The sequence below is a fragment of the Thermobia domestica genome, chromosome 10, assembly GCF_964235325.1.
Source record: "Thermobia domestica chromosome 10, izTheDome1.hap1.1, whole genome shotgun sequence".
Classification (NCBI taxonomy): Eukaryota; Metazoa; Arthropoda; class Insecta; order Zygentoma; family Lepismatidae; genus Thermobia; species Thermobia domestica.
The window spans coordinates 265,163,617-265,178,812 of NC_137463.1; the positions used below are offsets into that span (position 1 = coordinate 265,163,617).

At 35.6% G+C, this 15,196-nt stretch overlaps 1 protein-coding gene across 2 annotated transcripts in view; it reads right to left on the reverse strand.

Annotated features, from left to right (window-relative positions):
* The window catches only part of CDase (neutral ceramidase), a 324,432-nt gene that overhangs the window by 114,336 nt on the left and 194,900 nt on the right, over positions 1-15,196 (reverse strand). For both annotated transcript variants that reach the window (XM_081729519.1, XM_081729520.1), the window contains exon 2: positions 5,354-5,473. In XM_081729519.1, the coding sequence (XP_081585645.1) occupies positions 5,354-5,473 (120 nt within the window). The remainder of the gene's footprint in view (positions 1-5,353; positions 5,474-15,196) is intronic.

Consider the following 15,196-nt stretch of genomic DNA (forward strand, 5'->3'; position numbering starts at 1 on the left):
AGGTACCCCTCCCAAATTTTTCAAGGGGTGCATTAATGTACCCATGTCTTATGAAAGGTAATGGACACCTGTATACGCCCATATAACCATATAAGGTAATAGGACCTCATCAACGGGGATAAAATCGACCAAAAACCAAACACGTGGTACTACGTATTGCTTACGTTTATATTTTGGCAATTTTGTACCCCTAGAAGGGAACGAGGTGGACCGCCCAAATTTATCACGATACATATTAGGGTCCTATACTATAATACCCAATGTTTAAATTGGGCAATTTCTAAAATTGAAGGGGTGGGCCAAGGTACCCCTCCCAAATTTTTCAAGGGGTGCATTAATATACCCATATGTTATGAAAGGTAATGGACCCCTGTATACGTCCATATAACTATATAAGGTAATAACACCTCATCAAAGGGGATAAATTAGGTCAAAAAAACCCGAAATTTGAATTTTTGGCAATTTTTTACCCATGAAAGGGAACGACATAGACACCCAATACTGATAGAGGTACATACTATGGTCCTAGGCTACCACACCAAATTTTTAAATTTGGCAATTTCCAAAATTTAAGGGGGGTGGTCCTATGTACCCCTGCCAAAATTTAGGGGGTGGGCCAAGGTACCCCTGCCAAAATTTAGAGGGGGTGGTCCTAGGTACCCCTCGGTCATTGACCCCTGGCCAAGGTCATTGACCTTTGACCTATGACGTCACAAAAATTTTTGCTGACTCGGCTCGATATAACGGGGGGCCTACTACTAATAATAATAACTTTATTTTCAGTACCGCGAACAGCTCATTGGCAAAAATACAGCACTATGTTAATGTTGTACAATCATTTAAAACAGACCAGAAAATTTGTGATATAGAATGAATATTAGTAGGTTAAGACCCTTGTCAGAAGTTTAATATATTCACATTACAAGATTAAAGCTGATTATAAAATAAGATTAAAATAGATACAGTCAATATCATAAATACTATTAACAGAACTATGGAAATTAAAGTTTCATTTAACTATTGTTAAAACAATGAGTCAACTTTGCTTAAAATTTTCATATCTTCTATGTAAAAGATCCTGGTTACCTATTGTCACATTTCCACATAAAATATTAACTAGAGATATTCTGAAGAAATATAATAATAATAAAATCAAGACCCTTGTCATGAAGTTAAACCAGATTAATCTTTGGAAAAAAAATATAATTAAATAAAATCATTGCTCTATTGTTTCTCCCAAAATATGTTCATTTTAAACTGTTATAAGACACTGTCATTCTTCTCAATATTTCACGTTTTGAATTTAGTGCTACCAATGTTGACTGACTTCTTACATTATAACACGGCACTCTTATTCCTATATTTTCCAAGCAGTAATCGCTACTATATTTATTATCCAATACCATTTGAATAAAGTATTTATCCATAGAATTTCTTCTTTCTGCTAGAGATTGAAGTCCCCAAAAAGTTAATATTCATACTCGTGTGTATAGTAGTCTTTTTTTTCATTTTATAACATAGTAGTCGTATAAAACATTTCTGTACTGCTTCAAGTTTGTTAATAAGTATATTAGACAAACTGTTCCAAACGACTGAACCAAATTCAAGTTTGGATCTAACAAGTGTCTTATATAAGTACACATAAGAACTACCATTTAAAAAATCAGGCCATTGATTAAAAATAAAACCTATTGTTTTTCTCGTTGATTGTACTAAATCATTTATGTGGTTACTAAATTTCAATTGTCTGTCATAAATAATACCAAGATCTTTAATTTGTTCTACTTTGTTTATTGTTACTCCATGAATTTTATATTTACTGACAAAGTATTGAGTTTTATTAGTAAATGTCATATATCTAGTTTTTCCAGAGTTAATAGTTAATAAATTATTCTCGCACCAATGGTTTACTGCATCTAAGTCTTTCTGCAGGAGATAATTATCATACTCATTATTAACTATTCTAAAGAGCTTTATGTCATCTGCGTATAATAGTATTTTTGAATACCTTACTTTTCCAGGTAGGTCATTGATGAATAGAGAAAAAAGAAGCGGACCCAGGGGAGACCCTTGAGGTATTCCCCTCCCTATTTGACCTTGAGTAGATGTTACCTTGCCAATTTTTACTTTAAAAGTTCTATTTGATAAGTAACTTTCAAACCATTTAATATAAGACAGTGATAGGCCAATGTTTGATAATTTATTCAGAAGTAATTTATGATCAATAGAGTCAAAGGCCTTTGACATATCAATATATATAACATCAACCTGTAAATTACTTTTTAGTGCAAAGTACGTAAAATCTGTAAAATGAATGAGATTCGTTGCAATCGATCTACCTTTATAAAAACCATGTTGCGTATCACTTAAAATATTCTTTACATTAAAATATAAATGTTGGTGTACGATTAATTCAAAAATCTTAGAGAATGCACTTACTAAACTAATAGGCCTATAATTTGTAACATCATATCTATCACCAGATTTGTATATTGGCACAACATATATTTGCTTCCATTTTGAAGGAAATACTCCAGTCTTTAACGATGCGTTACATATAATAGCTAAATTTGACGCTATTTCATTACTACAGGCTTTAATGATATAATATGGAATGTTATCAAGCCAGGTGTAGTACTTCCCTTAATTTTACTGATTGTTTCAATCATTTCTTTTTGCGTGAAAGATGGAGTACAAATAGGTATATAATTATCATTATTTTCTGTCAGTTTCAGAACGTTACATTTTTTATTTTGGTTGGAATCAGAATTAAAAGAATTATGAAATACAACTTTAAAACATTCTGCTATATCTAAAATTTCTGACACTGATGTATTATTATATTTTATCTGTTTTGGCACTTGTTTGTTATGTGATTGTTTGAATGTTCTCCAGAAATACAAACTGTCATTAAAAATACTGTTCTCCAACGTTAAAAAGTAAAATTTTCTAGCCTCTAGATATTTCTTTCTGACCAACTTTCTTAAATCGGAGTACCTCTGATACCATATTTTATTATTTGATTGTTTGGCCTTTATAAAATATTTTGTTTTCTTATTTATTAATGATTTAAGGTCTCTATTCATCCACGGGTCCTTATATGTCATATTATTATTATACACTTTCTTTGGTACATGTGAATCGAAAACTTCATATATTTTGTCATACAAATCTTCAGACATTTTATCTACATTGTTGGTAGGATCATTAATTTCATTTATTTTCTTTATTCCATAATAAACCTGCAAGAAATCAGCTTTTTTGAAGTCATAATTACTGGTCTGTTTTGTATTGTTTTTTGAGCTATTAATAATAATAATATATATCAATAACTATAATAATAATAATTATTATTATTATACTAATAATAATAATAAAAGCTCTTAAAAGCAGAACAATCTATCTATATTACTATCTACTATTACTATCTATATCTATATTACTATTACTACTATCTATAAAAAAAATTGTCATGTCAAGCCGAACAAATTAGTCTAATTTTAAAAAACTCTTATTTCGATGTTAATTTAATATGGCATTAATCTGTTTGATTTGTCACAAAATCGCATTTTTTTTACAGGTAATAGTAATAATTTATTTTGTACTTTTAAAAGCTCTCTTATTACCATAACTTGCTCTTTTTAGCGCTTTTATTATTTTGTCTCTTTACTGCCGTTTGCGTATGATTCGTCAAGTATCCTTCTCCGTGGGAAAGTAGTTAACGTCTTGGCCAAATAACCGAGAGGTTCTTGATTCGAAACCTGTTCCCAAAGCTATATTTTTAATTGTTCATTTTCCAAATGTCAAAATATATCTCTCCCTACGTAATCACCTGATGCTTCAAAAAAGATCACCTTAATTCGACAACTGCATGTGTGATACTCGCAGACTCGACTGAGAAACTGATTCCTCTTCACAAAAACAGAATTTACATCAGAATATCGATGCTATCCGATCATTTATTTTTTTCCAATTCTAATCTTGTGTATGTGCATATATCACTTTAAATTTGAATATATATCTCTTTTTTTCTCTCCTCCTCTCGCTTTATTTCTTTCTTTTTTCTGTCTCTCTGTGTGGGGGGAGGGTGTCATCCATCACGAACTCACATGACCTGAAATCTTGGGTTTGGCCCATTTTCTTCTATTACATTAATTCTATCACTTTTCACTATCATTTAATTGTTTTTTTTTTTCAGAACATAATTCTATGATATTGCCTACACTGACAAAAGATTTCCACTTCTTCCTTCCGTTTCCTCGTCCATTCTCATTCCACCAATTGTAACAAAACCATCCACTTTCATTAATCATCCATCTCTTTGAAATGAAATCTTTGAGTTTCAACGTCGCACGATCATGTCCTTTCGGCTAAGGGAGACGATGGTTAAAGCAAGTGAATGATGGAAGAATTGGTGGAATGAGAAAGTGGGAAGAAACGGGAATATCCCGGGAAAACCCACGAGTACGATATTGTCCACCACAAACTTATTTCTCCGGGGATCGAATCACGGACCCCACGCACCAGAGGTAAGCTTTTAGCACTGAGCAACTGTGTCACCTTCATCCATCTCCTTTAACCTACAGACAGTACTTCTTTCAGAAAAATGTTCCGGGGGGGGGGCAAGGGAGCCGATTTTTCTGTAAATTTAGGGGGGCCATTCAAATGCAGAAGATTATATATATATATATATATATATATATATATATATATATATATATATATATATATATATATATATATATATATATATATACACGAAGATTTTAAGACAAATTGCACTCAAATTATGCCACATATTGTATATTCAAGCATACAATAGGGGGGCCCACATGAGCTTTGGGCGGCCCGAGCCCCTTGTCCCCCCAGGATCGGCCCCCTTGCCGGGGTGACACTTAATATTCGGAGAGGCACTATTTATTATTATATTATAGAGATATTGTTTTGGTCTCCTCTGAGGGGCAGTGCCCCTCCCAAGAAAAATGTCTGGAAGAAAAACTGCCTTCAGGCAATAAACGTGGGATGTAAAACTAGGAATTCAATTTCAGTTCAAAGCTGGCAGATGGCGCTTAGTCCAGAGCGAAATTGTTCGTACCCACCCGACGAGAGAGAGAAAGAGAGAGGGAGAGAGAGAGATTTCTTGATGATAATAGTAGCTAGCCCTAGCAACGATTGTCGTTTCTTGCATTTCTTCCAATACAAAACAATTTAAGCAAGAGCATAAAATGTACGTTTTATAAAATCACGTGTCGTTTTTTTTTTTTTTTTTTAACTTCAACGTTTGTGCATTATTTAAGTAGAGATTAGTTTACACAGTAAAATACCTGTGGGAAACTGTAATCGAAATACTTACAAACGTCACTTCCGCGCAGGGACCTGTGACGTCAGCAATTCCAATTCCAATGTTGTATGCAGAAACAAACGTCAACAAAGAAGCCAACAGTATGAAGATCGTTTTCAATTCCATGATCACCTGCAATGAATAAACAAAACAAATACATTTTTAAAAAAAGAATGCGGAAAAGTAAAATTGATGTATAACTAACTAACTAAACTAACTCTATGGCCTATGGAACCCGGAGGTTCAGTGCCGCGTTCACAAAAGCTCTCCACTGACTTCTATCCTTAGCTAATTGCATCCAGTTTCTACTTTGTATTCCTATCTCTGCGAGATCCATCTTAATATTGTCCTCCCATCTGCGCCTACGTCTTCCTAATGGTCGTTTTCCTATGGGTCTACCAGTCAAGACTTTGAAAGCGTTTCTACTTTCTTCCATTCTAGCTACATGACCTGCCCACCTAAGCCTCCTAGACTTGACGACCCTAACAATGTTGGGTAAACCGTATAAACTATGTAGTTCCTCGTTATGAAGTTTCCGCCATTCCCCATTCTCGTTCCTCTTGGGTCCGAATATTCTTCTCAGGATCCTGTTCTCAAATACTTTCAGTCTATGTTCTTCCCTCAGAGTAAGCGACCATGTTTCACAACCATACAGAACAACAGGCATGATTATCGTTTTATATATTTTAAGCTTCAAATTCCTCGACAGAATTCGCGACAACAAGAGATTTTGAACCGAATAGTAACACGAATTCCCTGCTTTTAGTCGACATTTAATTTCTTCGTGAATATGATTTTCGTCTGTTAATATTGATCCTAAATATTTGAAAGTATCCACTTTATCAAAAGCATTATTTAATATTTTAACGCCTCCACAATTTGCCGTATTACGGTCCCGACGCACTTCCACGTATTTAGTTTTCTCTGCATTTACTTCTAAACCCATGTCCCTGCAAGCGTTTAATAAGATCTCTGCATTTATTTCTACTGTTCTCCTATCATCCCCTATTAAATTTACATCATCAGCATATGCCATAACCTGGTGAATGCCGTTCAACTCTAGGCCCTGGTTGCTATCTTTGATTTTCCTTATGGCGTATTCCAGCACAAAGTTAAATAATAATGGCGACAACGCATCTCCTTGTTTCAGGCCATTTTCGACGTGGAAGCTCGTGGACAAAAATTTTCCTACCCAGACTTTACTTTGGGATTCACTTAAACATATCTTAATTAATCTAATTAGCTTTCTCGGTATTCCAAGTTCTGTAAGAACGTTGTATAATGTATGAATAGAAAAAATCGATGTATAGAAAAAGAAAATAGTTTCTGACATCTGATATTCATCTTATACGTAACTCACTCAATGGCCTCTGAAACTCTAAAATTCAATAAAGCTGTTGTCCATTGTCCTTTTTCCAGCTGAATCCAGTTTCTATTTTGTACTCGTATTTCTGGAAGATCCATCTTAATATTGTCCTCCCACCTGTGCCTAGGTCTAAATGTAATTTATGTTCGTCGTCAGCAGGAACAGAGGAGACTCGAGTTCAATGCCCGGTGGAAGCTCATGTAGTTCTGATTCCATGTTAATCAGTAAGTCCACGTCTCATATAGCCTCGTTGCTCAAAGGAACGCCAACCTTAAAATCAACTCATTAAATTTATACAGGACAGACCAAAAATTTAAAATGGGACCTGAGCTATTATTGTAGAGTGACCAAACGTACTGATTTTTGCAATACAGTACTGTTTTTCAAAGAGCTGTCCTGCGTGTTGAGAAGACACCTAGAAAATCGAGAAACGTCCTTTTTAAAAATGTCATGCGAAACGTGCTGCGTGTTTATATTTTTATTTAACTTGTAACGAGTATATTGAGCAGTGATCCACAACCTTCACAGACATTAACATTTTGAACTGGACGAGACTCAACTCAGTAATTAATTGGAAATGTCTAGAGCAGCTTCAAATATATTAATAAATTGTCAAGAAAAGAAACAAACGATTCCTACCTGTTTGATGAGAATACAAATGAAAAGAAATATAAGAAATGCTACTTCTGAAAAAATTAAAGAACGGGACACTGCTCAAATGAGGATAGATTTAAGATGAAATGAATTATTCAAACATTTTGAAGAAACCTCGTTCCCTATTCCCAAGTATGTGATATTGTGGAGTATACAGGGTGGCCCAAAAGTAGGTATACAGACCCGTACTGATCAACTTATTGCTTTTTATATCATTTCTTATTGTTATCTGTCAGGTATATGTAGTTTTTTTATTATTTGTTCTTAATGTCTTTTTACTTATATCTTAAGCTCGGAACGGCCGAAGCAAATAAACCAATAAGTTAGAATATTATACTTGATCAATGCAGAAGTGTTTACCTACTTTTGGACCACCCTGTATATGTGCTTCCCTGCCACAAATGCTCCAACTGAGAGGGTATTTTCTATAATGAATAATTTGTGGACTGATGAAAAATCTCAGTTGAAAACAAACTGTTAAACAAACAATAATAAACAAATATAACTATAATTTTACCTATATTAAATTCCATGACATGACTTTGCAAAACAGCAAGTTACTGCACGCTGTATATTCAAACGAAAAATATGTCACCAAGCAATGTACAGATATTTAGTTGGTAAACAGATATCACATATGAAAATAATTTAACCTTTTCGGAAAAATTTTGCAAATAATGGCTAAATAACCATTAAGATGAACCGCATCTTTATGTTTCATTAGAATTTTATGCTTCAACATGTTTAAATTTTTTTCATTCAAGTGACTCCTTTATATTACTCCATAAACTGTTTTAAATAATATCATCAAGCTTGTATTTGCCATTCATGAAAGTATTTGGAGTTCAGTTGAATTCATCCTATACTATTTTTGAGTATCTTTTTTTTTTTTTTTTTTTTAAATGAATGATTAACTTACGATTAACGTTAAATGAAATAAGAACATGTGTATTGCAGAAGCAGTAAACTATCATGTACTATTACGCTTGTGTCCTACTTTTCGCTTGTCAGAACCTGGTCACCCTATATTATTATGAATTCCAGAGCACACGACCCATTCGCCATCCACTCCTTACGACTCGTGGCCGCCAAATTCGTCACGCTTGAGCACAGGAACACGCTAATTAGACCGTGGATGACTGAAAAAGGGTGTGCTGGTCCGATAAATCACGGTTTGTGCTACTCCTCTCGGATGGGCATGTGTATGTGTGGCGCCAACAGCACGAAGATATGGACCCTTCATGCATGCTGCGTACTGTACAGGCAGGTGGGGGCGGCTGTAGGGTTTGTGAATGCTTCTGTTGGCATGGACTGGGACTGCTAGTGTGCATGGACCACAGTTAGGCACCCCTTTTGTACCTCTAGGTGTTAGAGAATCATATACACTCTACAATGCAACACTTCTACCCACACGAAGACGGCATTTTCCAGCACGACAATGCACGGTGTCACCAAGCCAGGAGTGTACTTGCTTGACTTATGGAACATTCCACGGAGCTGCAGCATATGAATTGGAGCCCTAAGTCACCGGATCTTAATCCTATAGAACATTTATGGGATGTTGTAGAACAGGCTCTACGCACCATTACTCCTGCACCGACATCTTTGGGCTTCTTGTGGGATGCCATCAGGAATATATGGTGTCAGATACCTTTGGAAACATACCAGCAACTACCAGAATCCATGCCAGACCGTACTCTGAGCAGAAGGTGGACCACTTAATTACATATGAACAATGTAATTAATTTGAAGGCTTTGGCGGTAATATCGCTCTATTTGTCACTTAGTAACACTAGTGGAGGAATTTTATTCGTAGCCTGCCTCAGAAGCCCTATAGTGGTTTCGATTCATACGTTGAAAATCGCTCCCTTAGATAGATTGACTGTTTAGCCGATTTATATAAATATAATTCTCTCGCGAGAAACAGTTGGAAATCATAACTATTCAAACAAAAACAAGTTGAGAATGCTCCAAGAACATTGCCAGAACGAACTTAAAAAGAATTATTTATTGCCTGCGGCAAATTGCTTCTATAAATAGAAGAACTAAAGATGGTGGGCTATTTGTCTCTTATAACCATAGAAAGAATAACTGCATATGGGAAGCTGGAATACCTAGAAAGCAAGTTGCTACAGCCATTAGCCTGGATATTAAAACAGTAAGATATTGAATTGAACGACTCGAAGCACAAGGGGAACAGGGATTACAAACTAAAGCGAAACTGAGTAGAACGCAAGTGACAACGGAAGACGAAAATATTTCGATTATTGAAACTAACGCAGCAAACCCACTGCAACAAACCTAACAACTTTAGGTTTGTAATATAGTGCAGAGGCATCAGTGCCGTGTTCCGTGCAAGGATGTTATAAAATACAGGATCTGCCCTACGTATCTTCATCCTATGAACTCAGTGAAGCCAAAAAACAACTGAGCATCGTCTGAGCCGGTACGTCTGATTGGCTACTTTCGTTTCCGCGATGTTTATTGGCTCAAAACATTGCGATCTTAGTGGCGCGGAGTGGGCAGAGTAGGTGTGGCGAAGCTGTGACGTGTGGCTTCACGATTTTGTTGTATGGGCAGATCCTCTATTTTATAACATCCTTGGTTCCGTGGAAAATCAGCGCCCGGGGCGAGAGTATACGACGGCGCCCCCATACATATATTCCAACCCCCCCGCTCGCCCCCTCTTCCCATGGCACGGCCCTGAGAGGCATGTAACTGTACTCATATTATTTGCTCTCCTTTGCAGGTCAAACTAACAGATACACATATACTGTACATTTTCACTTTGAGTTCGCAAGGACGCACATCAACAAGCCACAAGACTTCCGGAACCGTGTAATCGGGAGTGATGTAAAAGTGTTTAGTTTATGCGAAGAAGGAAACCTGTTAAAACGTTCTACTGTATGTTGTTTTACGAAGAGACATGCTCAAAATGGAGGGCTTAACATTGAATTCGCAAAACGTCATCTGTCTATGACTTACAACTCCCGAGAGATGGCTCCTTAAATCTTCCGAAATCCAAACTTTTTGGGCCAATATCTGGTAAGCGGTCGCCAGTTGGACAATGGCCACCGGTTACTATTTGGTACCAAAATGTTCACTATCCTCTTAGGTATTGATCAACACCACTATTATCTCGCTATGACTTACGGTTCCCGAGAAATGGCTCCTTAAATCTCCCAAAATCGGAACTATTTTTTGGCCAATATCTCGGAAACGGTAAGTCATAGAGAGATGATATTGGTGTTGATCAATACCTAAGAGGATGGTAAACATTTTGATACCGGTATAAACTGATGGCCACTGGCCATCGGTTACTCTTTGATACCAAACTGTTTCACCATCCTCTTAGGTATTGATCAACACCACTATTATCTCGCTATGACTTGCGGTTCCCGAGATATGGTTCCTTAAGTCTCCCGAAATCGGAACATTTTTAGCCAATATCTCGGGAACGGTAAGAGTGACGCGAAAAAATTCCATAATTTTCTCAGACAGTTTTTGATGCTCTATCAAATGGAGAGCTCAAAATAGAAAGAATATAAATTGAAATGCACATACATACATATGTATCCTCGTCGCCATAAGTGCCTTTACATCGCAGTGACGGGTATGTGACCGCGCAGTACTCCAAGGAAGGGATGGTTGTATAAGAATTTTTGATTAATTTTGAAGAGTTTTTATTTTGACTAGGGAATTAACATAGGTGAAGGAAGTAAAGACACAGATTTGAAACATCAGTGCACTGTTATTGAAGCATCAGTGCACGAAAAGATTCGTATTCTCAGTTTTTCTATTTATTGTTTTATATGTTAAGTTAAACACCACAATATGTATCACTGATATCGCAGATCGTATTAATTTTTAAAATCGTGTTTGTAACCTATTGTCAAAACATTCATCTCCAGACATGATGTAGAGAGAAGAGAAAGAGATACGTCATCTGTAATATATGTATATGTGATTCACTAAGTAACTGTAGAAATTAGTTAAAGGACACATAAGAGAGCGAAAAGGAGGTCTAGAAGTCTGAACTTTTTAGAGACGTCCTAGATAGGTGAAAATATAGTTAAAAATTGCAAAGGGTATCATGTAATTTACCTTTCTTTTCTTATATTCTAGTATACTTTTTCTTTCACATCCAAACATCTCTATTCAGAATTATGAGATAAAGGTGAAGAGAGAAACATTTCCATTTCAAGAATTATATCAGGAAAAAAATCTTTTGACTTAGACTAGACTCGAACTCGCAACCCTTGAATCCATGGCTCAGCGCTCTACCGATTGAGCTAACAACTTCTCTTGGAAAGGCCTGATTTCTACAACTACCGGTTGTACAATGGTGTGTATTAACCAAGTTTGCCGAGATAATTGCTTCATATAGCTATTGCAATAATAATAATAATAATAATAATAATAATAATAATAATAATAATAATAATAATAATAAAGCAGAAGAAGAAGAAGAAGAACAGAATTTAAAAAGTCGCATATGTTAAAAGTTTGACGTGCAGAGTAAGTCCTAATGTGAGATTTTATTATTTATACATAATAAATGTAAGCGTGGTTTGTTCGTGCGTGCTACTCAAACTGCGCAACTCACTACCTAGTCCCATAAGAAGAGGTACCAAATTTCACAAAATTAAATCCCCACGTTAAGCAGGTTTGCATATCCAGGCTCCTAACTATGAAAACATTTACGCTCACTCCAACCTCAATCATTTCACGAATTCAACCTGTTTTACGTATGTTATTAGGACATAATATCGATTGTGATTTATTCTAAAAACACTTTTATACATTGCAAGAGCTGTAACGTCCAAATATTTACTGAGAACTCATAGTCGTATCGGAATAAACAAAAGCGAGTATGGAACAGTAAACTGCTTTCACAAAAGGCAAAAGAACATGTGCAAAGGCATACAAAACGGTCGAGTGGTTTGGGTCGATAACTATCAATCACATGTTTGTGTGTTCAAACCCGGTAGTAAGTTGTTTCTTTTTTAAGTGTCTTCCTATTTTCATCCGGAGGCTGAAAATATTTCTTTGAGTAACTCATTGAAAACTTCTTTTGTTTCAAATTCGATTAGAACGGAACATTGTATGAATTGCGAATCTTAAATCCATAGAAAAAAAAACATGAAGTATCTGATTTGTAACGGAAAACTATTTATAAACAGTGGTGACTTCAGAAAATTATCCTCGGGGGGAATTTCAATATGCGGGTGGAGGGCAAACATTGGTAGTCCACATTGAGCACGATCGAATATATGGTTCTGAAGACGGAAATTTCTTAGGTCGAAAGGGGTCTCAAATTCTCCGTCAAATCACGTCTTGAAAGTATCATTGCTTAAAAGCTTTTCGTAGCAAATATAATATTACTTGTTTCTCGTTCTACATTTAGAATTGGTAAAATCATAACTTACAGAGGATTATAATAAAAGCATAAAAATTACAATACCAATCATGTATAAATTATCCTGTAAGTTACCAACTTTGGGTCAGATTAAAATTCAAATATTTGTTTTCGGATTGCACTTAGAAGTAAGTCCTCTCTATATAATCCTGATTGGAAAGCCGTGTATAACTCTAATTAATTAATCAATATTTATACAAATATTTTTTTATTTTACTATTTTTACTATTCAATATTATATACACTTCATTTCCAAAATCAAAATCTCGAAAATGTATATTGTACGAGTGCAGATTCGGAATTAAATGATTATTTATCATATATATTGGTCTCTATTCGAAATTCTATTTAATCGAATCCGACAAGAACACAGAAACATTGAGAACAGGTGAAAAAAAGAGAGAAAAAGGTGCTGTACCCGGCGGAGACTCGAACTTAGTTCGAATAGTGCTTTATAAGCCGAACGCCTTAGACCACTCGGCTATGGTAACAACTAGTGATTGTAGCAAAGGCTTCGAGTAGTAGTTCCTATTACAGAATAACGTTTTCTATTGCCTAAAATTTAAACCTAATTTACTTTGATATAATATGTCTATTAATTTGTTTCATGAACACGTTTTCGTTACTTTGATGAATGATGTATGTTGTTATATAGATTCTATTACACGTTCTTTCGTAAATATTATAGAAAGTATCAGGGTTATTTATGATCTTTCATGGAAATTGACTGGCGCATGCGCAGTACACAGAAAGTTCAATTGGAAGGCGAGGAAGGAAACTCTAACACACTGTTAGAATGTTTCATCGCTGTGAAGTATAAAGAACAGCTAAAATGAATTTTACTCTTGTCATTGCGTAAAGAATCACCAGGTTAATGTTTGTCCAAGTTCTCACTGATCAACTGGACTCATGAAAAATAATTAATATTGTCATTACTGCACAATATGAAGAATAAAGAACGTAAATTACACCACATTGTTCTCGAATTCGAACCTAGCTAAGGAAGGGACAATAAACAAAATGTGATTTATTCATTCGAATTGAGATAATTCAATGAAACTAGAAATTACACAATCAAAAGGAAAAACATCGTTAAAAAGGCAATAATACTTTTATTCGAGATGTAAAATAAAGTTATTAATTAACTGAAGTGAAAGTAATATTGGGCATGATATAGAGTAAGAAAAAAAAAGTAAATGTATTCTTAGAAACGTTCAAAGTAAATTCACAAATACTTTTTGAAGATATATTACTCTTCCTTAACGTTTTAACGAACTAATAAGTAAACAAGCAAAGGAAAAGAATGAAGAACGAAAGTATTGCTCTTGAAAAAATATAATAAATAAATGAAACTTAAATAAATGTTTACACAAAAAATAACACACTAGTACTTCGTGTAATCACCTCCAGAGTCAATAACTTCTTGAAGTCTGGAGGGGATACTAGATACAAGTCTCGAGCAATACGACGGTGTGTCACGAAAATGTTGCCACAGTTCCATAACATGATTTTGAAGAAACGTTTGGTCTCTGTCTTCACATCTCTATTCCCATTCTTGCACCATGTAGGCCCAGAGATGTTCAATTGGGTTCAAATCTGGGGATAGAGGGGGCCACTCAATACAAATTAACTCTGGATGTTCACTTAGCCACTCTCGTGTTTGCCGGGAAGTGTGAACAGCACTGTTGTCAATAATAAATATATATTCTTCCTGTTCGGGGAAGTTTCTTTCTAAGGACGGTAACAACGTATTTTCGAGGATATTAATGTAAACACTGCTGTTCATTCTCTCAGGCACCGCAACCAAATCTCCAGGACCAGCAGCCGTCATGTAGCCCCAAAAGTGTGCTGATATTCGTCCTGAACAAGAAGTTCTGATAATATTTTGTTCAGCATACCTGGTTCCGCGCGGTCTATACAATATAACTCTGCCTTGTTGGTTAGACTTGAAAACCTTCTCGTCGGTCCAGATGACTAAGTCCCAATATGACTGAGGTTGGGTTATGTTATTCTGTGCCCATTCCATTCGTCTGGCCTTGTGAGTTTCAGTCAGGAGAGTCTTCCTAGCGGGTCTTGAACAGTGTAGACCAGCCCCCAATAATCTTCTTCTTATTGTTTCGTGAGAACAATTATATTCTCTGGCTTTGTCCAAGAGGATTGACGTGTGGCGCAGAGGTCTGTTGATTACTTCTGTAGCTAAACCTTGATCTTGAGCTGCAGTTGTCACTTTTGGCCTTCCACTTCTTGACCGAGACCTGAACCATTCACCACCTTCTTCATGTCGCTGAACCCATTTCTTGACCGTTTTCTTGTCACATCCCAGATCTCTAGCAATCTGAGGCACAGTTTGTCCCATTTTTGCTCGGCCTATGATTTCTCCTCTCAGAGCAACAGACAGTTCTCCACAACCTTTAGA